Source organism: Chlorocebus sabaeus, chromosome 11 (genome assembly GCF_047675955.1).
Source record: "Chlorocebus sabaeus isolate Y175 chromosome 11, mChlSab1.0.hap1, whole genome shotgun sequence".
Lineage (NCBI taxonomy): Eukaryota > Metazoa > Chordata > Mammalia > Primates > Cercopithecidae > Chlorocebus > Chlorocebus sabaeus.
In genome coordinates, this window is record NC_132914.1 from 55,347,885 (window position 1) to 55,374,526 (window position 26,642).

The 26,642-nt window shown below is 51.3% G+C and overlaps 1 protein-coding gene across 2 annotated transcripts; it reads right to left on the reverse strand.

Moving 5' to 3' along the window:
• Window positions 1–149: 149 nt before the first annotated feature.
• Window positions 150–26,642, reverse strand: CTDSP2 (CTD small phosphatase 2). 2 transcript variants are annotated; one of them, XM_008003857.3, is made up of 8 exons: window positions 26,285–26,642; window positions 9,632–9,780; window positions 7,741–7,779; window positions 7,187–7,288; window positions 6,538–6,594; window positions 4,428–4,520; window positions 4,105–4,290; window positions 150–3,928 (listed from the first exon to the last, which is right to left on the reverse strand). In XM_008003857.3, exons 1-8 carry the CDS (start codon window positions 26,346–26,348, stop codon window positions 3,803–3,805), a joined length of 816 nt encoding a protein of 271 aa, XP_008002048.1. In that variant the 5' UTR covers window positions 26,349–26,642; the 3' UTR covers window positions 150–3,802. The 2 variants fall into 2 exon arrangements, with proteins under 2 accessions (XP_008002048.1, XP_008002047.1); XM_008003856.3 differs by having other exon boundaries at window positions 3,015–3,928; window positions 7,723–7,779; window positions 26,285–26,454.

Genomic DNA, 26,642 nt, shown 5'->3' on the forward strand with positions numbered 1-26,642 from the left:
CTGGTCTCCCGGTGGGTACAACATCCCACTCAGCCTGGGGTGCAGCTGCTTCACGGTGGAAGGGGTTGCGAGAAGAAAGGCGGTGATTGCTAAGGACTCAGTGAACACCTAAGGGCCAATGAAGGTCAGTGGCAGCTCACATTCCTGGATAGGTTTTTAAAACCACTTTTATTAATTAATTGTAAGTAATACAAATATTCCAAAAATATAAACAGACACTTAATGGCGTCCTGCATTTCAAGTTTTTGAATACAACAAATTTATCAAACCATGAATCTGTAAGCAAGGTAGTCAGCATCCCATAGCCCAGTTACAGTGGGAAGCAGATCCCCTACCCTTCAAGTGGCGTCTTGAAGGGGGAAAGCGGCAAGAGATGGAACATGATAAGCAAAAAAGCTCACGAGGCCCAAAGAGGAGGGTCCACTCCAGGGGCAGGCCCTACAACGTTAAAAGAATGGGGGCAGCTGGCCTGACCTCTGGCCTCCTCTTTCCTGGCTGAATGTAGATATTTACCGGCATTTAGAAAAAAGGAGAAAAAGACAGAACTAAACCCCTGTTTAGGAAAAAGGGACCGAGGGACAGCAGTGGTTAAGTAATCCACTGAGGACCTGAAGGGGAAAATGAACTTACCTTTCTCATATACTTGACCTGGCTAGGACACTAAGTGCCAGACAGCCTTCTGAGGGGACTTTCTTTCTAAATGAGGCCTCAGGAACAGGTAGGGGCAGCAGAATAGAGTAACATCCATTTCCCAGGGAAAGACTGCCTTTACACTTCCCATGCTTTTAGCACAAAGCAGCGTCTGGGCCACTGTTACCAGAGGTGAGTTTATACATTTACAAAATGCTTAAAATCTTTGGGAGGCAGAAGGAAGCTAAACAGAAGGTCCCAGGTTAACTGAAGGCAAATTCATTCAACCTTTCTAGTAAGGGACCCATGGGCCTACAGAGTGTCCCCTCTACAATGTGCAGAGTGGAAACCCTTACCTGACCCTTTTCCAAACTGGTCCTGTGTCCAAAGCTCCCCCTATGAGAGGGACACGAACATCAGGCTTTTGATTTAGAAGCCCAATCAGAGAGAGACACTGTGTCCCTGAAGAGGCACCTTAAAAGAACTGAACCTGGCAGGTAGGCAGATTCCTGGCATGGCTTGAATTGGTGCTGACCAAGCATGGTGGCCTATTACCTCCCAAAGACCAGTCTCAAGTGGGAGGGGCTGATGGTGGGAAGCCCTAGAACAGAGTCCGAGATGAAGCAGCTTCCTCCCTGTCTTGCCCTCCAAAATTGAGACTGGCCTGATTCCTCTGAGGAGCAAATTTTACAATCATCCCTCACCCTAACACACGGTGAAACTGGAAACCCGACAGCAAATGACGACTAGGCTGGCTCTGGTTCACATGAATGGACCCTGGCTAGGTTTGGCTGAGTAGCTTCTCTGGGGCAAGTGGGAATGGCATTGCTGTGGGGGAGTTGCAGGTGGGCAGGCAGGGTTCTGATGGGAGCGAGGCCTAGAAAGCAGGGGCTTCATGCAGATGCAGCAGGGACACTCCCACCAAGCCATCCTGGGCTTTGGTCATGGGCCCCACACCAAGCACTTGGACAAGCCTGTTAGGAAAGGGGGTGGCACACGCTCTTCTTTCATCTGGAAAAACATGGAGATCCAAGGGAGGGCGGAAAGGGTCCTAGAAACTCAAGTCAGCTTAGGGCCTCTTATTGCTTATTTAGTCAGAAGAGCCTGGCTGGGCCCATACAGAAAAAGATTTGGCCAAGGGCTAACCCTTAGGGTGGGGCTTGGAAGAGAGGCCCCTCCTGCAATATTAGGATAGCAGCCTAGGCCAGGTCTTGGGTCCAAAGCCACAGTTGGCTCTAAGGATCTGAGCTCCCGTTTTCCTTCAAGAGATGGTATTCCTGGCTAGCATATGGGGCCCTTTTCCCTTTAGGTACACTGGGACCCCACAGGCACCAGGGGAATGATGCTGGCAGAAATGACCACATGAGTTCTGGGGACTCTGTTCCACTTTGATTCCAGAGAGAAAGACAAGGCCCTATAACCTTGTAACAGGAGGGAAGGTGGCACCACAACGCTAGAGAAAGATGCCAGCCAGCCAGCTACCGCTGAGAGCACCAAGCTGCTGCTCTACCCTCTGCTTTTCTCGGAACTTGTTAGTTCCTGAGGCTGGACCTAGGGTGTGGCAATGGAAGGGATAATGGGGAAGAGTCCTGAGTGGGTGGTGTCCCTGCACCTGAAGCAATTCACAAATGCTTTGTGATACCTGCCTCCAGGGAACACAGAGATGGGAATAGGAGCTCCCTCCCACCCCAGGAGGGAGGGAGGGAGGAGAGAACCCCACCCACCCAGGGAGGCCACAATTAAGGCAGTGATGCTGAGGTGGGGCTCCTTTTGGGGAGGCCCCTTGTGCTCCCAATTACAGCAGCACTTCCTCATTTTCCACCCTGGGAAAACTTCCATTTCATGATGACTTTAATTCTAAAGCATTCACTATTAAGAACCTTTGAAAGCAGGAGACACCCAGAGTGCAGGTCTGAGGGGCTCACTCACTCCTGTTACCAGAGGCAGAAAGCATGTGCATTAGGCTGGCAAATGGCAAGAACACTCATTCCCCCTCAGCCCAGGAACAGCAGAAGTTCTGAGGCCCTCAGGAGGAAAAGCAACAGCCAGGAAGGATGAAGGCTGGAACAGACAGAGCTCAGTAGAGGATAGGCCCTGGGGGAAGACACAACAGGAAAGAGCCCTGCCCAAGAAATGGGAGGGGCTGGGGCAGCTTAGTTCTTCCCAGCCCTTGGAACAAAAGTCCTTGCACCAGCACCAGCAGAGAATCCCTGAAGAGCAGACTTATGGAAATGATCCCGAGCTCAGCTGATCCACAAGTCACGGGGACACACACGTCCACGCTTTGAGGATTTATCTTTTCCCTGCAACCCCAGCGCTGCCGACATTCATCACAGGCCCAGGATCGTAACTTTGTCAGAAACAAACCAGGCCCGACACTCCGTGTTTAGAAAGAGAATTTTAAAACAGAGTCAAAAGAACGGAAATCAGTTATCTGTCCTCTTCCCGGGCAGGGAGAAAACCTCCTTCCCCACGTTTGAGACTATGGCTAGGTGGTGAGGAAGGCAGGCTCAGCACCCCAGCCTTGGGGAAACATAGAAAGGGCCTGTCCCAGGCACTCAGCTGGACGCAAGCACAGCCTTTGGGCCACAACACCTGATGGCCACTGGGTGCTGGTCTGGAAATAAGTCCTCATCTTCCCAGAAATGTGATCTTTTGTCTGCAGCAGCTGGCTGGAGAAGGATTTCAGAAAGGTGTGTGCCTGGAGTACCCAAAGGCATACCCTTCCTTTATCCTTGGCATAGGCCTTACAACACTGAGGAAAGGCCATGGTTTGGCAATGGAGCCTTCAATAGTCTTCATCCCTATAGAACTCAGTGGCTCTTAGGGTGACAGAGGAGACAAGCTAACTTGGGAAGAGTCTTGGTCTTTCAGCTTCTCCCCCACTGAAACACTATATGCTGGGGCCACAGTTCATGGCAAAACACACACACAAACACACAATCTCTCAAACACACATCTCAACAAGGTGGTGGCAGGTAGCTCTGGGTATCGTTGCTCTGGCATTCACCCACTCGGCATCTAAGCTGTCCTAAAGCTCTTTCCAATTACTTCTCACTCTTTACAGGCTGTGTGGTGAGGCACTCCAGCTTCTACTCTGTCACGCTGATCAAAAAGGCACAGTGTGGGAAAGTCCCCTACTGGGATGGCCGTCGCTTGGAAGCAGGGCAGGCTAAGGGGCCCGCAGCTGCCCAAGGCTGGTGTAGACGTCCTCTGCTCCGCTCAGCTCCTCAAAGATTGGGATCAGGTTCAGCAACTCAGTGTCTGCCATGTCATCAAACCAGGACTGCACAGGCACCTGGTGGGGGGAAGATGTGGTGTCAATCTCCCAGCTGCCGCTTCCTCCTCCCTCACCCCAGAGCCCTAGAGGGTGGCTGGGTCTTCCTGGAGGGGTGTACTTCTCTGGTGGAGCCCACAGTTCCAGTCTGCTTCCTCTCCCAATCCCTACCGTGGAGACGTGTCAGGAGCACTCACTGCATTCTCAGGGTGGAAGATGTAAGAAGCAGGCGAGTTGTCCAGGATGAGAGTCTTCCTCAGGTCCCTACCCAGGCGGCTGAGGTCCTTGACATAGCAGCCCTGGTGGAACACGCAGGACTCACGGAATAGGCGGGCCCGGAACACCCCACACCGGTCCAGCAGGTCTGTCACAGGGTCGGCATACTAGGAGGAGAGAAGATGCCTTAGTATGGATGCAGTTCTGGTCCTCCTGTGGCACCCTAGGGACCAAAAGGGAGCTGCTGGACCACCCCTGTGGCCACCACACCCACTCCTGGTTCTTCCCTCTCACCCCTAGGTACCTTGGCCAGGCTGGCAGTGAAGAGAACACATTCAAAGAGTTCCCCCATACGTCTCAGGAACTCATCCACATAAGGCCTCTTGAGCACATACACCTGAGGAAGAGCAGAGCAGCCTGTTGGAAGCCTCCCTGTGATGAAGCTTTGCAGTACCAGGTACCTTCACCAGTTACAGAGAGCAGCAAGGAGCTCTCAACCCCTGCAGCCCAGCCTCTTGGACTACCTGGCTGGAAGCCTGTGGCCCCCTGAGGGTCCACAGACCCTGAGAACTGGCTGTATCCCCTCACCAGGCTTCCAATGGATCAGTGGTCCCAACCTCAACCTGGTGCAGGAAGAAGTGCATACACCTTGTCCCAGGAGCCATCTCTGTTTCCCGCGGCAGACCATCAGCTGCCTCCAGAAACAAGTAATCAAGAATAGGCCTCACAGATGGAAACAGCCTATCCTGGATTACTTGAATCCAGCCACAGCCTCTATGGGAGCTTTCTGTCCTTGGCTCCAACAGGACAGTCTGTCCAGGTCACGATCAGGTAATGAATTGCACCAGGGAGCAGTGACTTTTTCCCCTCAATGGCCCCATTCTAGATAGATACCCTGCCGACTCTTGCTCTGCACCAGATTTTGTGCTTGCTTCTGCCAGCCACCCCTAACACTTGCGTCCACCTTTACGATCTTGCACATTCTGGCAAGTCCTTTGGCTACCTGACCCCCCATCGGTCTGCACTCTATTGCTTCCATGACTCTAGCCTACACAGGTGCTACCAGAAACCATTTCCACAAAGGTCCTTTTTCTTTTCTTATTTTTTAGAGATGGGGTCTTGCTGTGTGAGGCCAGGCTGGTTGTAACTTGTGGGCTCAAGCGTTCCTCCTGCCTCAGCCTCCCAGAGTGCTGGGATGACAGGTGTAAGCCACGGCGCCTGACTCCCAAAGCTCCTTTACCCACATAACTCCCGAGCTCAACGAGAGTCAGCCTCCCGTGACTCTCCCTCCTAGAGTGGGCCTGAACTGGCCACCAACTCACCAGACCCCTCAAGAGCTCTGCAGGTTCCTCTGTTCTAGGCAGCCACAACTTAGCTTCTGTTAGCCTGCCATTCCTTTGACCTCCAACAAGCCCCTTCCTCATCCCAGCTATTCATCAAGTCTGGCATCCTTTCACCCACTTTGGGCAGGTAGTGCTCCCTTATTTTAACCTCATCCTTTTAAAAATTATTCATACCCTTCCTTGTTAGCCAGGAGTTCACAGTATGTATCTGTTTGAAAATACGCCTTCACCTGTTCTACAAGGGTTTAGCACATCCCTATACCCTCAGCTAGACTGTAAAAGGGCTGCTGGACCAAGCCTGGTCCTGACCGGGGCCTGGCACAGGACCTGGCAGGTCTTCTGGGCAGGCAAGCTGAGTAAATGGTCTTTCACTAGCGGTGTCACATGATCCTTAAGCCGGGACTGCCTGGGCTGCAGGCTGGAGCCTGGTCCGTTTAGATTTGAGTGCTCTTTACATTGACAGACATACATTGAGGACTTCCTCAGGCAGAATCCAATGGAGGGCCCCAGGGAAGGCAGTCAGAGAAGGCTTCACAGAGGAGGAGATGTCTGGGCTGGGGAGGAAGAAAGTCACTAGCTATTCACAGTGGGGGTGTGGGGGTGGAGCATGCGCAAGAGGGCATTCCAGGCAGAGAAAATGGTTACTACTGGTTTCCTTGCCTGTTACAGGAAAAGAGATACCTGGTTAAGGTATCTTTACAGGTATAGATACCTTTCTTAAGGAACAGAGAAATGTAATAAATTATGTTAACAGTGCTGGCCATGTGAGAGGATGGTGGTTAACAAATGATAGCTATTATTATTAAATAAAATGTAAACTATTTTTTTAAACAGCTTGGTTGCAAAGAGAAAACAAGGGTGACAGCTGGGGGGGATATGGGCTGAAACTTTTTTTAAGATGAGAAAGCCTTGAGTGTGAAAGATACCAATAAAAAGGGGAGGCTGGAGTTATAGAAAAGGGATTAGCTGACAGAACGCAAGCCCTAAGACGGGTGGAGGACCCCAGTACACGTGGGACAGAAGGCAGACCCCCCATCCTCTGGGCTGGGTGTGGTCGGGCTGGCAGCTCACCTGGTGAGTGGTCCCCTCAATCTCTATAGGCACTATGAAGTCAGCATTGTTGATTGGCTGGAAGGCAGAAAAGTTAATGCTGTCAGCATGGTGGCAAAGAAACATGAGGCCCCCACCATAACCCTAGGTGGGTGGGGAGAAACAGGTCTTAGAGACTCCTGGAAGTGCCTCTGGCTGCCCCATTAAGGGGTTCTCACCCTTGTTCAAAATGTGATATCCCATTCTGGTTTTCCCTACTCCTTAGCACCTCCACTCTGACAAATTCTACCTGAGCTGAGAGTTTTGGGGCCTGAGTTTCCTGATGAGACAAGCAGGGGCAAGGGCCAAAGGTGATTCAACCACTCTTTTAGGCCTGCCCTGTACAGAGCCCTGGTGGCTGTCTGTGCTATGTGGCTCAGGGGCAGATGCAGCCTGTTGGGAGTGATTGGAGATAGCAGCCCTGGTGGAACACACAGGGTTCCTACTCAACAGTCTTTAGTGGGGCCTCTAGATACCTGTGACACCAGGGTGGCCAAAATGCCAGAGGCCTGGCCTTTTCCCTTCTAATCTCTCCTCTTTCCTCACCTTTAGGCTTCCTTACACAATTGTCGTCAGATTCACAAAAGGGCCCAAGATAAAGGTAGGAAGCGTTCCCCAGACGTTGAGTTACCTTAAATGAGCTATGCACAAGGGTTTCATCGAGGTCAATGACCACACAGATCCTTCCTTGATCTTCCTCTGTCACCTCTGGGAGCAGGCAGGTCCCTGGGATCTAAAACCAAGCCAGGTTGCTGAGATCTGCCCACCAAGAAGGCCCAGTTGTACCCCTTGGCATAACTATGGGAAGAGCTGGGCTGTTTGTGGAGACAATCACCAACCCAGGATAGGCACCACTTAAAGGCCGGGAAGAGAGAAGGTGGAGTTGTTTCATTGCTTTCAGCCTCCCAATGGGACTATTAAGTGATCTGGACATTGGAGGTGGTGGCCAGGGCTGGTGTGGGATGGACAGCAGCTGTGGGAAGAGGGCATGGAGCACCAGCTGTCCCCTAAAATCTAATGCCTTGCACACAGCAGGCCCTCAACAAATATGGGGAATAAATGGCTTCGCAGGTCAGGGAGGTGGCTGGCCAGGCACCAAGGACTATGCACGTCACCCTGCCCATGGAGCTGGCAGGGATCACAGGGTCCTGGCTTCTGAGTACTTACCAGGCCAGAGTCACGTACCTGGTAGAATTGGTACTGGAGACACTGGAGCAGATCCGACTGAGGAAGAGAAGGAGGCGGTCAGCGCCATCTCACCGCCCTTCCCACCCCATTCAAACCCTCTACTTCTGTCTTAAGCCTGAAGGGCAACTTTCTCCTGCAGACCCAGCCACCTGGAAGCTCCTACCATGTGAAAACTTACTTTTCCTAGGAGTGGGGCAGGAAAAGGGAAAGGCTAGAGCTTCCTTTCCACATTAGGCCTGGTGAAGGATGAAGAAGACAAGTGTCCCTGTTCTCAGTTGACACTGCTTCTCAATTGGACAAAGTGAGGAACAGGGAACTCAAGTAACTGATTCAGGGACACAGAGTCGAGGCAGAACCAAAGTCTGAATTCCTCACAGTGGCAAACTCTCGCTAAGTCCTTAAACTCAGCTTCTCTTTGAGAATATGTTGTTTTCTGTGCACTCCTTAGGGGTTATATGGGGGAACAAGCCCTACAAAACATCAAGCAAGCCATACTGTGGGTACCCAAAATGTGAGGGGAGGGAGTGCAGAGAGATCAGCAAGCCCCCCCACCCCAATTTTTGCTAATATAAATAATATGACCGCTGGGCGCAGGGGCTCACGCCTATAATCCTAGCACTTTGGGAGGCCAAGGCGGGTGGATCACCTGAGGTCAAGAGTTCGAGACCAGCCTGATCAACATGGAGAAACCTTTTCCATCTCTACTAAAAATACAAAATTAGCCGGGCGTGGTGGCACATGCCTGTAATCCCAGCTACTCGGGAGGCTGAGGCAGGAGAATCGCTTGAACCCGGGAGGCGGAGGTTGCAGCGAGCCAAGATCACGCCATTGCACTCCAGCCTGGGCAACGAGAGCAAAACTCCGTCTCCAAAAAAAAAAAGAAAGGTTATGGTTTTAAGTGTTCTTAATGAAAACTCTGAAGAAAAATTAAAATCCTAGCACTTAGATAAACAATGTGGCATTCAGTGTACTGCCTTCAAATCTGTGTCAGCAGACTTTTTTCAGAATGCTATATAATTACACACTCTGCCTTTTTACTTAATGTTGCAAGTCAGTACTTCTCCATGTTATTGAGAACTCTGTAAAAGCTAATCACTCAGTAATACTGTCATGTTGTATTTTATTTAACCATTTCCCCTACTGCAAAATGCAGTGATTTTTCACTGATGTATGTCTTCAGCCTGGTCTTGAGAAAAAGGAAGGACAACCAGACCTCAGTGTTTCAGAGAAGTACCACTGGCTTTTGGGGCAGAATAATTTTTGTTGGTTGGGGCTGGCCCCACCTGTGAAGTACTAGACATATAAAAAATACCCACAAAATCCCAAATGCCTTGTGTGAGTACAGGAGAGAATTACTGACAGGAGTTATTAACAGCATGGTAGTTTCAATTCCTTGGTTCCCTGTAAGTCAGGTAACTTGGAAGTTAGCTTTGCATAGTTGAGAACAACAACACAGGCTTTAGAGCCAGAGAGATCTAAGTTCAAATCCTGACACTACTATTTATTAACCATGAACTATTCAGGTGCCACATAAACCCTCTCCATAAACCCGTATATGCAAAGTGTAAATCCTGTGATCTCCTTACTGGGCTGCTGGCTAGATCACGAGACAATATATGCAAAGCACCTTGCCTAGTTCCTGGAACCTGGAAGGATCAGGATCACAGGGGCCGTCAGAAACCACAGGGACATCTGAATGGCCCATACCGCAAAGGGGAAGGAACAGAAAGGAAATGAACTACTTATGGAAGGATAGAAGAAGGGCCCCTCTCAGCCAGAAATCTTTGCAACCTCAGGCAAGGCTTCCTGGTCTGGTTGCCATCATTGGCAGGGATCTCCCACTAACAGTCCCTTCCTTGCTGGCATCTTACCACCCCGACCCACCTACCTTAGCAATGGTGTTTGCTTCCTCCTTATACGCGGCGAGCTCAGTGGAGGAACTTGACTGGCCAACATGCTGGGCGCGAAAACAGCAGAAAAGGGCCTTGAAGATGTTACGTCCACGAGGCTTCTTAGGAGAGGACTTGGAGACCAGGCCTAGGGTGGAGAGAATGAGAAGCCTTAGCTCTAGGGACATCAGTTTCTGTCCACAGATACTACCATGCCCATAGCTCTTCCAGTTTGTAAGCTCTACTAGGGCACACAGTATACGGCTGGTGAACAACCACATACAGTTAACAGTAAAACATACATGTTTATTCCAGCCTTTTTTCTTTAAAGCAGGAACGTCAGGAATCTCCATTCTTTAGCTTGGGAGACCTGAGTTACAGAGCATTTATTCTTCATTCCATGGGGGAAGATGAGGCCAGGCACAGAATCAAGGTGTTCTGCTGCTCCAGCTGCAGCCCACTCAAAATTAATTCACGAAGACAAAAATCCTCCCTAACATCAATTCCCAGGAAGGCCATCAGTTCCAGACAACGGAGTAACCTGGTCCCCTTCGAGTTAGTGGAGCTGTAGTTCTGTTCAGCATCAGCTTCCCTAGATACTGGGTCAGGGGAGGCAGAACTGAGCCCAATTTGCCTAAAAACCTCAGGCTAGAGGCCGGGGGCGGTGGCTCACACCTGTAATCCCAGCACTTTGGGAGGCCGAGGCAGGTGGATCACGAGGTCAGGAGATCGAGACCATGCTGGCTAACACGGTGAAACCCTGTCTCTACTAAAAATACAAAAAATTAGCCAGGCGAGGTGGCAGGCACCTGTAGTCCCAGCTACTCGGGAGGCTGAGGCAGGAGAATGGTGGGAACCCGGGAGGCGGAGCTTGCAGTGAGCCCATAGCACGCCACTGCACTCCAGCCTGGGCGACAGAGTGAGACTCCCTCTCAAAAAAACCCCCCAAAAAAACAAAAAAAAAAACCCTTCAGGCTAGAAACAAGAGACTAGGAACTATAGAGCAGCCCCAGCCCCAAGGAAGAAGCTACACTTTTTGTTCACAGTCTTGTCTTCCTCCTCCACTCCAGCAGCTCTCTTTAAGGCCCCCCCACCCCCACCCCAGGATGGGGAGCCTAATTGGTAAAACACAAGATACCATGGATTAGCCCCATGGAACACACATTTGTGGCCTCAGGTTCTAGGGTGATAGCCTTGCTTCTGGACTGAAGCTGCTTAGTCCTACCTTGATAATTTGGGTGGTGGAAACAGTCATTTTAATAGGAGACTTGGCAAGACATCCCCAGAAAGGCCAAGCAGATACGGAAAAAAACTATGAGCATTACAGGATCAACTAGAAACGGACTTAAGGATAGCTTTTGTGCTGGGTGTGGTGGCTCACGCCTGTAATCCCAGCACTTTGGGAGGCCAAGGTGGGCGGATCACTAGAGGTCAGAAGTTCGAAACCAGCCTGGCCCACATGGTGAAACCCCAGCTCTACTAAAAATACAAAACAGCTGTGCGTGATGGCACGTGCTTGTAATCTCAGCTACTTGGGAGGCTGAGGCAGGAGAACTGTTTGAACCCAGGAGGTGGAGGTTGCAGTGAGCCGAGATCATGCCACTGCACTCCAGCCTGGCTGACACAGCAAGACTCTGTCTCAAAAAAAAAAAAAAAAAAAAAAGATTATCTTTTGCAAGTTCCTTCTGCTATAGATGAACTTTTCTGATGACTGTTGAGCAAGAATGGAAAGCTACAATGTGCACTGTGGCCAGGAGGTGGCGCTGCACGACCACTCACAGAATGGTCCTTGGTCCCAGATCTCTTCTCCAGAGGGTCTTGAGTTTCCCAGAGCCTGAGCAGATGGGCCTAGTGATTAAACCCAAGCCATTCCAGTTTAAAGCACAGGGCAAACTACTGTGCAGAAAAATGGATGCCGGAAATGCCTGTCTTTGGGGGGGAAAAACGAAAGCAGAATGTACCATGAAGTACAGACAAACTGCCCTGTGTTATTACTTGGGACAAAGATGAAGGGAAGAGGAAGACAATGTGGTAGGGGCTACCCAGGAACAACACACCCAGAAAATGCACCAAGGTGACCCTTGCAGAAGTGGATGATGGGAGGGCCATATAACATCCAGTTACTGGGCTGCCAGTGCCCCCTGGAGAGGAGCAGGGGAAGATCAAATTATTCCCCAGGACCAAGGGTGGGAAAATGGCCTTTACACAGCAGTTGGACAAGTACAGTCAGCATCACCCCCTAGGATAAGGGACTCAGCTCTGCCTCGATAGAAAGGCAGAGGACTTCCTGCAGGTGCAGGCTCACCCTCCCCTGCTGGCCGGTCCAGAGCTTGCTCTCTCTCTCTCTCTCTCCCTCCTCCCTGGGTTAGGCCAGATTCCTTAACATTGGTGTGGCCATTGGAAACCTTTTAGAAAATGACTGGGCCTTTCCAGCAATTAGCCTAAAAGCCTAGACATCACTTTCAAGCTCCTGGCTCTGGAAGAGGAACCAAGATTTCCAGGGACAGGGATTTTGTCATGAAGTTGTGCTGGGGACATCCCCCAGAGCCCTTTATCAAGGAGAAAAAATTCAGAGCAGAGCCCAGCGCTCAAAGAGACCAGGATAAGCTGGGCATGGTGGCTCATATAGGAGGAGTGCTCAAGCTCAGAAGTTCAAGACCAGCCTGGGCAAAATAGTAAGACCTCATCTCAAATTTAAAAAGACAGGCCGGTCGTGGTGGCTCACACCTGTAATCCCAGCACTTTGGGAGGCCGAAGTGGGCAGATTGCCTGAGGTCAGGGGTTTGAGACCAGCCTGGCCAACATCGTGAAACCCCATCTCTACTAAAAATACAAAAATTAGCTGGGCACAGTGGCGCACACCTGTAGTCCCAGTTACCTGGGATGCTGAGGCAGAAAAATCGCTTGAACCCAGGAGGCAGAGGTTGTAGTGAGCTGAGATCGGGCCACTGCACTCTAGCCTGGGCAACAGAGCGAGACTCCAGCTCAAAAAAAAAAAAAAAAGGGAAAAGAAAAAGAAAAGTCATCAAGACAGAGGTTCCTTGGACTTTCCCTATTTCTGTGCTGAAATTGGAGGGAAAGGACAGCTTCCCCACCTGCCTGTATGGCTCACATTAAATTCTAAGCCCAGGGACTCAGGGCAGATGCTGACACAAAGCTCCAAGACGAAAGCTGAACCATTGCTTTCCCTTTGGTTTATGGTTTCTTCATGCAGAACCACAATCAGAGGCTTAACCCGGGCACAGAGCCTTTTTTAAAAGGCCACACAGCCTGGGCTTTTCCTGAAGAGAGGCTGTCAGGAATGCACTCAGCATCTTAGTGACAGACGCTGTGAAGGCTGAGTAATCCTGAGAGGTTGGGGGGGCGGTGAAAGGGGCAGCTGGCTGGGGGCATGGAAAGGCCTGGCTTGTGCCCGCTGCAGGGAGCCCAACAGGCAGAAACGCCTCAGTCCTAAACAGGGAGGGAGCTTGGACTCTGCAGGAGATGAGGGTCTTCTCAAAAACACAGTGTGGCCGGCAGCCCCTGGGCCTCTGAGCCCACAAATGCCTTGAACTTGGGGGCAGGAGCTTGAAGCAGAGTACCTCAGACCCACAACAGCAAGGTCAACACCTCAGGCATCCGTCATTCCCCACTCCCCTGATGGGGTCCTGCTTCCCTCCAGTCCTTTTCCAGGCTGGCTGTCCTCCTTACCTTTCTAAATACTACTCCAGAGAATTCATCAGAATGCATCAGCCTCTCCCAGCATGGCTGCCTCCCTGCAAGGCCCACAATGGCCGCAACTCAGTGCATTCATCAGCCTCTGTGACCCTCTGCGTACCAGGCACTCAGTAACTTTGGCTGAGTAAATGACTCCAGGGTCCTCCAGGGCCTGTCACGACTACAGAGCCAGGACCTGGGGAAGCCCCCACTAGTTTGCAACAGCCCGGAAGAGTTAGATAGAGAAGCCTCCTTTATGTGAGGAGAGGAAGGTGAACACTGAGGGAGCTGGGGCCCTGAGGCAAGCCACTGAGTCTTTCTAGGCCACCGCCATGTTTACTGAGCATCACGGATGTGCCAGGCCTGCATTAGACACTTGACATCATTAGCCTCATTTAATCCTCACTATTAACACTTTGGTAGGCACTAGTTCTCCACTTTACAGAAGGGAAACTAAAGCACAGAGAGGTTAAGTAATCTGGCTCACGGTCATGCAGGTAGTATGATAGCAGAGCCAGGATTCGAACCCAGATCTGCCTGAACCCAGAGCCCAGGCTCTTAACCATTACCCTGTATAGGGTCTCGTACACATTTACTCATGCAACAAATGGGAGGTGTAGGGGCACTCTCAAGGTCTCTTCTGGATAACTTTTTTTTTTTCTTTCTGAGACAAGAGTCTCATTCTGTTGCCTAGGCTGAAGTACAGTGGTATAATCATGGCTCACTGCAGCCTCGATGTCCCAGGCTCAAGCAATCCTCCTACCTCAGCCTCTCAAGTAGCTAGGACTACAGTCTTCTTGGGAACTTTTGCTCTCTGCCTCTCTAGGATGAGCTGGTAAAGGACCAGTCTGGGGTCTAGCCCCTGCCCCTTGCCCCAGGTTTTCTTGGGCAGGCTGTCAAAGTTGGAAGGGGTAAAACAGCGCAAGGTTCTGGGATTCCACTCCAGGGAATCCACCCCCACCCCTGCCTGGACCTGCTGTGACCAGCAGATACCTCTGGGAGATCAAGATAACAATGGGGGGAGAGGAAGAAGGAGGGGCTGGAGCCAGGAGCTTTGGTCCAAGACCTGCATTGTTCCTTGGGTTTAAGGGTGAGGGAACTACAGAGTTCAGAGAGGGATCTGAAACTTGTGTCAAAGAGCCTTTCACATGGCTCCTTTCAGCCAGCACTCAGCATTGTGTCCTTGACAGCCAGGTGCAGGCCAGCCCCTACCCATCTGTGTGTGATGGGGAGGGGCACAGTCTGCCCTTCCAGGAGAGGAACACTGGGTACAAGAGGATTTACAGGCCCACAGGGATTTCCTTCTTTTAAAAAAAAAACAACAGAGGCTGGGCGTGGTGGCTCATGCCTGTAATCCCAGCACTTTGGGAGGCCGAGGCAGGCAGATCACCTGAGGTTGGGAGTTCGAGACCAGCCTGACCAACATGGAGAAACCCTGTCTTAGCCTGGAGTGGTGGCTCACGCCTGTAATCCCAGCACGTTGGGAGGCCAAGGCAGGCAGATCACCTGGGATTAGGAGTTCCAGACCACCCTGACCAACATGGAGACACTCGGTCTCTACTAAAAATACAAAATTAGCTGGGCATGGTGGCGCATGCCTGTAATCCCAGCTACTTGGGAGGCTGAGGCAGGAGAATCGCTTGAACCCGGGAGGTGGAAGGTGCAGTGAGCCGGAGATCGCACCATTGCACTCCAGCCTGAGCAACAAGAGCAAAACTCCGTCTCAAAAAAAAAAAAAAAAAAAAAAAAAAAGAAAAAAGAAAGAAAAAGAAAAAAAAAGAAATCCCGTTTCTACTAAAAATACAAAATTAGCCAGGCGTGGTGGTGCATAACTGTAATCCTAGCTACTAGGGAGGCTGAGGCAGGAGAATTGCTTGAACCCAGGAGGTGGAGGTTGTGGTGAGCCAAGATCACGCCATTGCACTCCAGCCTGGGCAACATGAGCGAAACTCCATCTACGAAAAAAAAAAAAAAGGGATGGGGCCTTGAACTCCCGGGCTCAAGCGATCCTCCTGCCTCATCCTCCCAAAGTGCTAGGATTACAGGTGTGAGCCATTATGCCTGGTCCGCACAGGAAATTCATTGCACATGGTTTCCCCAACCAGGAAGGGCAGGACTCCAGCGGATGCCATGTAGCCCCAGGACAATCTGCTTTCCCTCCTTCATTCCCTGCTACCCTCTGTGGACATCCAGCCCTCCTTTCCTGCCCAGATGCAGATGTGCTTCTGTCTTCCATGCCCCAAACATTTGGTTTGGGGCTAGATGTCTGAGAGGACCAGCACAGACCCAATGAGGGAAGCAGCTCTGGCTTAAGAAGAAAGTGAGCTGGTGGCTGAAGACAGGGAAGCCAGGCCAGCCCTCCAGCTCACTGCTGCGAGGCTTCCTACTGAGGCGGGGTGTGAGGAGAAGAGGGGATGTGAGGAGTATGCCCCCACTGGGGAACATCAGGGCTGGGGTCCGGGCTCTGCCAGTTACTGACTCAGCCACACAGCCTTCTGGAGCCTTAGTTTCCTCATCCATAAACTGGGATAACAGCAAGCCCTCACTCAGGACTGAAAGGATAAATGAAGTTAGAGTAAGGCACTGTGCGAACTCTAGAGCTAAATGCTGTGCTTGTTTTAATTAATTATCCAAGGGGAGCGGACCACTAATTGGCAACATCATGGGCCTCATTCCAGGAGGCCAGCAACAGCTCAGGAGCCCTCCCACCATCATCACGTGGATGAAGCCCAAGAAGACGAGGGAAAGGTGCCTGAAAGCTCTACTATGAGCAGGTTTCAGAAAGTCAAAACAGCCCCTATACCTTCTCCCCAGTCCACAACAAAATTTGTTTTCCAGCTCACAAACTCCCTGACTAGGTATTCTGTGAAAAACAAAAGCAAGTAAGACTGTTTCACTTGAGACAAAAATCACCATCTCCCCTGGTATTCACGCCCACCACCCTCAAGAAGTACCAGGTGAGGACACTATTTGCCTCTGCCTCTTAAGAAGCATATGCATGGGCCGGGGGAGGTGGCTCAAGCCTGTAATCTCAGCACTTCAGGAGGCCGAGCCTGGTGGATCACTAGAGCCCAGGAGTTCAAGACCAGCCTGAGCAACATGGCAAAATCCTGTTCTACAAAAAAAAAAATTAGCCAGGTGCACCTGTAGTCCCAGTTTGGCAGGCTGAAGTGGGAGAATCACCTGATCACCTGAGCCCAGGAGTTTGAGGCTGTAGTGAGCTGTGACTGCACCACTGCACACCAGCCTGGGTGACAGAGTGAGACCTTGTCTCAAAAAAAAAAAAAAAAAAAAAAAAAGCGTGTGCATGTACTAACACGTGAACACATGCACACATACACACAAATGAAGACCAGAGTGACCAGGGCAACAGTATTTTTAATCTTCTCCTGAAGGTCAGGTCCAGATACCACTTTTGTCAACAACACAGCTTTGTGTCCCAGCAAAGGAACTTCTCACACATCTGCCTGGCATTTGGCAGAAGGTAACCTCTGAGGCAATCAGATTTTAACAAGCCCATTCACGTAGAAAGTTGCTTTCTTTTTTGGTTCATCCCCAGAAGTACTTCCTTCCCCACCACCTCCCATCCCCCACAGCAAAGGACTTAGCCTTAGCCTGGCTATCACTATAAAATGGCCCCTCTGAGGGGCCTCCTTCCTCTCAGCTATTGGAGGAAGGAGAGTATTTGGAGCATTTCCGGCACTTCTTGGCCGGCTGCCTGAACCCTGCAGCCAAGACACATTTGACTGGGACTCCCCCATGGAGAGAAGTCCTCCCAGGTCCTCTGCAAGGGGCATCTGTGCCTTGGCTATGGACATACCCTAAAGTGCCAGGTGGATGGAAGAGCTCCTGGGACCAGCAGGTGAGTCGGCAGGGAACAAAAGAGGGTGGGATGCCTAGACAGCCCCGAAAAGACTGCAAACAATGGGGAGGGTGTACTGCTTTCACACCCAGCCACTGACACTGTTCTCTACCGCTAACAAGTAAGGCAGGGCCAGACCCAGCTTAGCACTGGCTCCCAAAGCTCCAAAAAGTAACTGTGAACTAACTGCATGGACATTTTTTGAAAAAAGCAGTTTTACACTTTGGGAGGCAAAGGCGGTGGGGATCACTTGAGATCAGGAGTTCGAGACCAGCATGGCCAATATGGTGAAACCCCATCTCTACTAAAAATGCAAAAACTAGCCGGGTGTGGTAGCGAGGTGCTGTAATCCTGGCTACTCTAGAGGCTGAGGCTCGAGAATCACTTGAATCCAAGAGGTGGAGGTTGCAGTGAGCCGAGATCATACCATTGTACTCCAGCCTGGGAGACATAGTGAAACTCTGTCTCAAAAAATAAAATAAAATAAAATTAAATTAAAAAAAGCAGTTTTAGCCACGCTGTTTGGTTCATACCAGCATGTTGTATGCTGGTGCAGGGAGGGCACCAGCAACTGGGGCAGTCCTACCTAAGCCAGTGTCTCCATTAGTTCCCTTTCCCTGGGCAGGAGAGCTCCCTACATGGCTGTCTCTTCTTTCAGACCTGAGTCCTTAATGCCACCTGTGGGGCGAGGGTCACAGGTCACACACTTTCTTGTCTCTCCCCCTTCAGCAGTCTGTTCTCTGACCTCAGCTAGAGAGGTCAGAGGACTCGGTTTTGGGAGCAGGGGACTTCTGGCAACTTCTAAAGGATGCTGATTTCATAATCAGCCTCTAAAGGAGTTATTCCCAAAACACCCTCCTGGGCAGCTCTAACATACTTTAAAAACGTGCTGGGTTGGGGTGGGCCTCCAGAAGAAGTAGGTCCTGGACCAGAGACAGAGGAGGCTCAGCCCTGCAAGCCCCACTCCAGAGGGCTCTTGGGGGATGTCAGGAAGTGATATAATAGCCCACAGGGGAGCAGGGACAAGCCTGAGATGCCATCCAAGAAAACTCAAAGGGCTGGATCCTGCCCCTGCCTCAGCAGGAGACCCTGCCCTATGTAGCACCAGCCAGAGCAAAGATTGTAAGGGACTGGAAACCACACTTGCCCACCTGGAGTTCAACCCCTCCTTCCCCTTAAGGAGGTGTAGAACAAGCCCCTGTGGGAGGGGCTACACACAGACACCCTCTCAGTGAGTGTTTCAAGTTCCTGCCTTGGTGCTGTGCCCTTGACTCCTGGAATGCTTGGATACAGTTGAAGCCTAGGAAGAATCCAGTGCTTCTTTCCCTTCCAGGTATGTAGGCCTGCTTTAGGTTGATACAAACGTGAGCTGGAGAAAGTAGTGAGGACACAGGACAAAGCAAGGGTATCTGTTCTGACCAGGGAACAATACATAAGGCACCTAGACTTGAGTTCGAATCCAGGCTCTGCCATGCGTAAGGTATGCAGCCATGGGCCTCAGTTTCTTCATCTGCAAAACGGGAAGACTACCTATTTCTCAGTGTCAGAATTACGGGGAGCTCAGGGAGAGTCCTGGTCCTAACAAAAGCTTGGTAAGTGTCAACTGCTATGCTCATGGCTACTCATTAAGCGTAGAGCACTTTCATACTCCCACCTCAGTCCCCGTTTCAAAATGTTCACATTAAAGGGACCATAGAGATTTCTTCTAACTCATTTCAGAGGTTACCTCATTTCAGAGGTAGTAACGGCCAAACCGGAAATGATGTTTTCCGGGACTCCACGAAAACCAATCACTTGCACACACACATACACACTCATTGAGGCTGGCCAACCAGTTCCTCCTTCATGTGGCTGGCCTCTGCAGAAGGACTGGAAGGAGTCTGCCAGGGAGGCACCCATCTTCAGGGACATTCGCCTTCTCCCCCTACACCCCTCAGCTTCACCTAGGACCAGCCAAGTCGTATAGGTGAGTCCACTTGAGAAAGCACTGATCTAGACATCAGGAAACCCAGCTCTTACTCCAGTTCAGCTTCTCAACAGTTCTGTGGCCTTGCTAGGGCACAATTCTCTGGGGTTCAGTTTCCTCATAAGTCAATCTGGAAAGGTTTCCCCTGCATGGTCCCTTAAAAGGTGGCTCTACCTGAAGCATGCACCTGAAGCATGAACTCAAAGGCACTCAAAAAAGTGAAATGCCAGACAATGCAAATGTCTGGCTGACACTAGCCATGTACCCTTGGGCAAAGTCCTTCCCCTCTCTCTGTGAAAGTTTTCCTTATCTGCAGGGTGGGCGCGGTGGCTCCGCCTGTAATCCCGGCACTTTGGGAGGCCGAGGCGGGCGGATCACGAGGTCAGGAGATCGAGACCATCCTGGCTAACACAGTGAAACCCCATCGCTACTAAAAATAAAAAAAAAATTAGCCAAACGTGGTGGCGGGCACCTGTAGTGTAGTGCCAGCTACTCCGGAGGTTGAGGCAGGAGAATAGCGTGAACCTGGGAGGTGGAGCTTGCCGTGAGCCGAGATTGCGCCACTGCACCCCAACCTGGGCGACAGAGCGAGACTCCTTGTCAAAAAAAAAGAGAAAGTTTTCTTTATCTGTTAAGTGAGGTTAATTCCTCTTATTGGAAAGGAAAAGTTGTCAGGAGAACTAAGTGAGATACTAGATACAAAATGCTAGAAATAGTACCTCGCCTATGGCAAGTACGCTATAATACTGGCTATAACTTTTACTGGGTAAACAAGGATGGATCATTACTCTGTTCATTTACTCTGAGAACTTTACGACTCCTCTTGAAGAGCCACAGATCTTTAACAAACAGTAAAACTGGACCACCAAGAGGAATTTTCCTGCTCGGGGCAAAACAAGCAGTTGGGGCCACTGCTGTGCCTACCTGGCTCTTCTCCAGGGGCACCTGTCAGAGCCACAAGGAGCATTTGGAACACATGCATGCCTGACCCACCTGCCCGTGAGCTGATTCAGTAGATCCCAGGTGGGGGGTCTGTATTTTTAGCAAGTGTCACAGAAGACTCTGATGTGTGTCCCTGGCTGAGAACCAACAACTAAAGGTTGCCAGGGTCTCTGACTAACCCAGGGCTAGAAGGCAATTCAGCCAAAGTCCCCTTGGCCCCTCTCCCCACCATACCTGACTGGCTCAGTGTTTCTGTAAGCCTTGGAGGACTCATGCCCAGGATCCGGTTTTCTTCTCTAGGGATAGTTCTATGTGATGTGAGACAGAAAACCTGGGTCTGCTGTCTCTACCTGCAGGCCCCTGTTCCTGTGAAAGAGAGGTCCTAGCTCTATTCTGCTGTGGGAACAGAACAGCTGGGATCTACTATCCAGGAAGCCTTCTACAGGCAATTTGAGCCTTTCCATGAGTCTGCTTGGCTCTCACTGGGACTGGGGCCATATTTCTTCCCTGGGAAAAGTACAGGTGGGAAAGTGCAAATTCAACAGGATGGAAAAAGCTATGGCAAGAAATAAAAGAAAGTATAGAATAAAAACAGAGTAAGAGCAAAGTCTGATTTGGGGGGATGGGGGTTGGGGAAGGACTAGAGCACCTAGGAGGGAAATGGAAAGGTCAGATCCACTCAGAGATCAGGTTCAAGGCTAACTCCTAGAATAGCTAACATAAAACTGGGCATACACACTTTTGCCTAGAGGGAGGCTGTGGCGCTCACTGGAGTACCCTGTGATAACAGATCCTGGTGCAGGCATATTCAGACCTGAAGGGCTGGGCATTTTGCCAAACAAAGAAACTCCATTCTATTTGGTCTCTGGTCCAGAGATGCTTCCAGTTTTAAGAAGTCAACTTATCCACTTTAATTTCTAGTAGTTTCTTCGTAAGATTTGCATGTTAATGTGCTCATCTGCATCCCAGTTCAGAACTACTCCTCCATTTCAGAAGAGAGAGGGAAATATGTCAGGGCCACACCCAATCCCACGTCCCCAAGACAAGCGAGTTAATTCCATGCTTCTCAGAGCTGGCTAGACTAAGACAAGATGAAAAGCAGATCAGTGCTGCTTTTGTACTTTCTCAATGTTGGACCCCAAAACCACAGCAAAAAATAAATAGCTTAAGAACATCTATTTCTCTTCAAACCCCATTTTCTTTTTCCCCTCTTACTAAAATTACCTAAAAGAAACCTCAATTTCTCTGAATTCATTAACTCTCAAAGCAAACAGTGAGAGAATGTAGCATACAGTTGTCTTGAATATTCGTTATATCCATATTTGAGAACCTCTAAGGAGGTTTAGACTTTAGAGACTCAGAGGGGGCACATGCCTGGCCTTCTCCCACCCCCAGATGCCCAGGCATCAGACACAATGGCAAAAGTCCCAAAGCCCAGGCAGATAAAATCACATCCCAAGTCACATGACACAAAGAAGGGGTCTGTGCAGCAAGGCTCTTTGTAAGCCTCAGAGGTTGATCCTTCCAGAAGGCCCAAGCCCCCACAGTCAGTGTCCCCTCTGACCCCTGGCCACCTGTCTTGAAAACTAAAACCCACAAGACTACGTGCTGTTTACACTGTGTCCTTGGGAGAATGGAGGAAGGCGAACAGAGTAGTCTCACTATGTAAAAAAGGAGGACGTTAATATTTATCAAGCACCTACTAGGTATAATAGAAGAGTAGATATCCTTATTACTATTTTATAGATAAGTTACTAAAGTGATTTATCAAGTCTCACTGTGAATAGGAAAAGAAGGGATTTGAACCCAGGTCTGAAGCAATTTTGCTTCAGAAACAATGCTTTGAAGTAACAATGAAAACTTTAACCCCGACCCTGGTCCTACTTCATCCAATCTAAGAACCAAACTGACGATGAAGGGAATAAAAGACAATACCCCAAATTACCCAAAAACTACCAGGAAAAAAAAAATGGAGGAGGAAGAGGAAGGGAAGCTATGTATTGATATGTACACACATACACACATAATCCCATATATATTTACATATTGCTTTTCTTTCCCATACTTATTTATAAACACTTTAATTCTCCACAGGTTGGGAGCATCAATTCACGTTGGCTAGAAATGTGACTTCTTTAGTATTTACCATTTTAACAAAATCCATGATAAGTGATTTGGAAGGTCCCACGGAGAGGATGAAATGACACCTTTCTGTTACCCAGTTTCTTTAGGACCTCTATGGTTGAGAAGAGAGGACAAAGGAACATCCCCACCTCTGCCATCCTCCGAGGGATTTTTCACAGCAATTCCAGTGCTGCTCAGGGGAAAGCTCCGCAAGTCAACTGCAAACCCCCAGCCCCAGACGTTAGACGTTTACAAACTTTGTTGCTGATTTATCAGCACTCCTCTGCGATTTTGGGGGCAGGAGCAAACACAAGCTAAGTCACCACACAGGCTCCAACCCTTACCCCAAGATGGGGGGAAAAACTCCAAAGGAGATGCAGGAGGGAGCCTCAGCAGTCACTGTGAGAGCACAAAGAGGCCAAGACCCAGGGTAGGCAAAGGAAGGTGAGAGGCACCAGCAGGGCAGAAGGAGGAGTCAGCTATAAACATGGAGGCTTCCCGCCCCCCACACAGCAAGCTATGGAAGGAAGCTTCCAGCAAGATTCATGTCTAAGCTTTTCAAGTTAAAGTCTTGGCTACATCTACAATGAAGGGTGCCTGAACAACTTCTTGAGGGAATAAGGCAGAATTTCCCCCTTATGCGGATAACAAAAGAGCTAGCCACCCGGAAAACTTGCCACATCCCAATTTTCAGAGATGGTCAGTCTCTCAGAAGAATCCTTGTGATTAGCTATCAGAACCTGTCCAGTTCCGCATGTGAGAAGGTAATCCAAGGCATCATCGAGAGGAAGGGGCATCAGGATTCATGGACAACAAAAAAATCTCTGATTCCTCCAAAAGGCGTGTGGGTCAGAGAGCTTCCGAAGAGGCTGCCTCCACCAGTTCTCATTTCACGTTGGGAGGTTACAGGGTGGGTCTTGTTTTCTTGGCTATTCCCCATCTAATCTGAAAGCCAAGGTCACAACCTCTTAGCAATGGGGTGACAATCTCATATAGAGCTGCAGTAAACAGCCATTCTTGCCAAGCTGATATTAACATTTCTTTTTTCTTTTTGATGTTACACACAATCCTGTCCTTGCTGTACCAGAAAGCCATTTCACCCATCTGTCTGGGAAGATGATCCAATTTTGGTGCTTTTATCATCAATGCTTTCAGCAACTTTGTTCTACTTCCCCTACTGTAATTACTTTTGAATCATCAACACACCCAGACAGCCTTAAACCTCAGAGAACAGAATGCTAAAAAAGAAAAAAAAAAAAACTGCAATGGCAAGTAACTTCACTAAATAGCCACCCAAGCTAGGAGCAATTTGTTTCTTTCCAGAAATTTACTTATTAATAATAAGTACCTCACACTCCTTCTTCCCCTTTTCCCAAAGGCAGGCAAGGCATGGAGATGGGATGTTATAGACAGGAGGGAGTGGGGAGAAGCAGGAACTCCAAAAGGAGCTAATTAAAACGTCTGCTTCCCCAGTCTTTTGTTTTGTTTTGAAGATGTAGGTTTTGTTTGTAAATGATGGGGGACTGAGAAAGTTGGTTGAGTGGTTGATGGGTGCCTAAGTAGCCCAGGAAGAAAGTATGCCTTCTCTGGAATGCAATCAAATTACATGGGGAGGGGCTGGGGAGGGGCCGGGCGCGGTGGCTCAGGCCTGTAATCCCAGCACTTTGGGAGGCTGAAGCGGGCTGATCACCTCAGGAGTGAAGACCAGCCTGGGCAATTGGCGAAACCCGTCTGTACTAAAAATACAAAAAAATTAGACAGGCATGATGGCGCGCGCCTGTAATCCCAGCTACTCGGGAGGCTGAGGCAGGAGAATTGCTTGAATCTGGGAGGTGGAGGCTGCAGTGAGCTGAGATCACGCCACTGCACTCTAGCTTGGGCAACAGAGTGAGACTCCATCTCAATTAAAAAATAAAAATAAAAAATTACATGGGGAGGGACAGACTCAGTGGCTGCTGGCTTAAACCACGCACACACAAAAAGGGAAACATTAACTCCAAGAAAATCCAACACCAGCAACTTAACACTGCCAAGCCAGTTGCTTTGCTTTCTGCTGTTATCTATTCTGTGGCCTGCCATTCACCCTGGTGGATGAAACTTCCAGCTCTGATTTCTACGACGCCCCGGCGCAGTCCACCTATCCCTTACTCCTCGCGTGGTCTCACGATGCCCAAGGCACACTCCAGAGCACAGGGCTCCTCCCCCTATTCATCACCACTGCCCCCTCTTGAATCCCCCCACATCTGGATTTCTTCCCCTCTGGCTAGCTCTTAGGGTCTTTTCCTGGGATGAGTTTGGGAAGGGAGTGGGAAGAGTCAGGAGTGAGCTATGAACACACGCAGCCTCCCTCCCTTTTTCAGCCGTCAGCACAGTTGAGCAGCCAGCAGAGGCGGTGAAGTTGCCGCCTGGGTCACAGTCTGGTTAGTGATGCAGCCAGGAGAGCAGGAATCATGGCAACACCGAGGTCAGGGAGGCCGGAGCCTTCTGGGGGGTTGGGATCTGAGTAGGCCAGGCTCATCCCTCCTCAGGGCAGGCTTATTTAAAGTCCGGCCAGTGATGCAAGAGGAACACACTGCCCCCTCCCCCCACCCCTAACCCCCTCCCAGCTCCTCTGGTTCCACTGGGAAATTTGGGAGAGGCTGACACCACCAACTCAGCGTCTTTGCTCCTAGGGAAGTTGGGGGAGCTCCTTGGAACGTGAACCCCAGGAATTAGTGACCTGCTGACTAATGTTGCCAAACGGGTAGACGTGGGGCACACAAGGCCCCGAAGCTGGCCGCCCACCAGGCTCTAGGCCTCAGTGTGTTCAACTGCAGCACCGGCCCCTCGCGCTCTGTGGAGGAGGGGCGGGAGCGCTCCGGATTCCGCCCCAGGAGCCAGCTCCCGCCCCAGCCTCCGGGGCCAGGTGGCCCGGGTCCGGCGGCTCTCCAGAGAAACGCCACACTCGTCCTTACACCCCGCGGAAATTCTGCCGCTATTTTGGACACATTCCTCAAGGCCAGAAGAACGTGGCGGAGGGGGAAAGAGTTTCGAGTCCCCCACTGTGACCAAACTAAGAGGTTCCACCCTCGCTCCCCAGCTTTCTCCCGCCCCGGGAGAGGCCTCGGCCGCCGCCTCACCCCGGCGAGGGCCTGCGGGCCCCCTCGCGCCTCCACCTGACACTCTGGAAGGCGGGGGCCGCCAGCCCCTGCCCACAGAGAACTCGCACTTTTTCGCTGCGCGATTCAGAACCACGCCGGGTCTGATGCCATCCGGCGAATTATGTAACCAGGGACACCGCTCCCGAGCTAAACAAACGCGGCTCTGTGTGTGCAGCGGCGGCCCCGGGGGAGCGCACCGGGCAGGGAGGGGCTCTGGCCGGGCCTCGGAGTCGGGCTTGTTTGCTCAGCGAAACTGGCCAGAGGCAGCCGGGAGGGAGCCCGGCGCCGCCAATGTCCCGGGGCCCGCGCTGAGCCGGGGACCCGCCACGTCTGGTCTGCCAGGGCCCGGGCCCGGGCCCCTCCCCCACCGCGACCGCCCCCGCCTCCAAGAGGTGAACTTGGTCCCAAGTCCCGCCGGACGCCGTCACCGCCAGCTAGCTGCTGGAGCGACCTCGGGCTTGGGGGGCCTGGAAGTACTGGATTCCAGTCCCGGCTGCGTTCCATCTGGGGGTCCCTCCGTCACCTTCCTAACCCCTCCCCGCGATCCCAGGGCAGCCGCGCGCGGCTGTGAGGGAAAGTGACGACCCTATCCCCCAACTCTGAGGGGACGGACGCGGAGTGGCCCAGTGCTTCGAGAGCGATCCCTCCGTCTCTCAATCCCGAGGGGAGGGGTTGCGGGAAAGGGTGACAGCTGCGCCGAAGACGCCCCTTCCCCTAGGGCGCCGGGATCCCGGGTCCCGTGCAGCCCCCACGGAGGTCTGAGTGCCAGCCGGGATGCGGGGGCGGATGGACCGAAGGGGTCCAGTCGGGATCACTGGCTCTGAGCCCGGGAGGTCAAGGGCCGAGACCTGGGGTGCGGGGCTATGCTAGCCCCCTCCTCGCCCGGGGGCGACGCAAAGTTTTGGGAAGTTGCTGCCCCTACCTTGCTTGGTGAGCACCAGGGCGTCTTCCCTCCGCGCCTGGGTGATGATGGAGCCGTGTTCCATCTAACAATCCCGCGGGCCCGGGCTGGCTGGGCGGGAGGACTGGCGGGCGCGCGGGCTGGGCTGGGCTGGGGGGCCTGGGCGGGGGCCCGCTCCAGCTCCCGAGATTCCGACTTCCACAGCTGTTCACATCCCCCCTCTCGTTTCCTCCCCGGGCCGGGAAGGTAGGCGGCCTGTACAGAGGGCGGGCGGCCCGGGCAACGGCTCCCCCGGGTGCCCCCGGCCCCGATCCCCCGGCGGCAGCTCCGGGCTCCTCAGTTTGGGTCCAACATGGAGAATCCGGAGCGAAAACAAGAG

Bases quoted from the DNA above. Each gene is read 5' to 3' on its own strand.
- CTDSP2 (XM_008003856.3), bottom strand. From the start codon at position 26,348: ATGGAACACGGCTCCATCATCACCCAGGCGCGGAGGGAAGACGCCCTG. The intron at 9,781-26,284 runs GTAGGGGCAGCA...TCTCCACCCTAG, and splicing joins CCTGGTGCTCACCAAGCAAG to GCCTGGTCTCCAAGTCCTCT. The intron at 3,929-4,104 runs GTGAGTGCTCCT...TCCCCCCACCAG, and splicing joins TCTTCCACCCTGAGAATGCA to GTGCCTGTGCAGTCCTGGTT.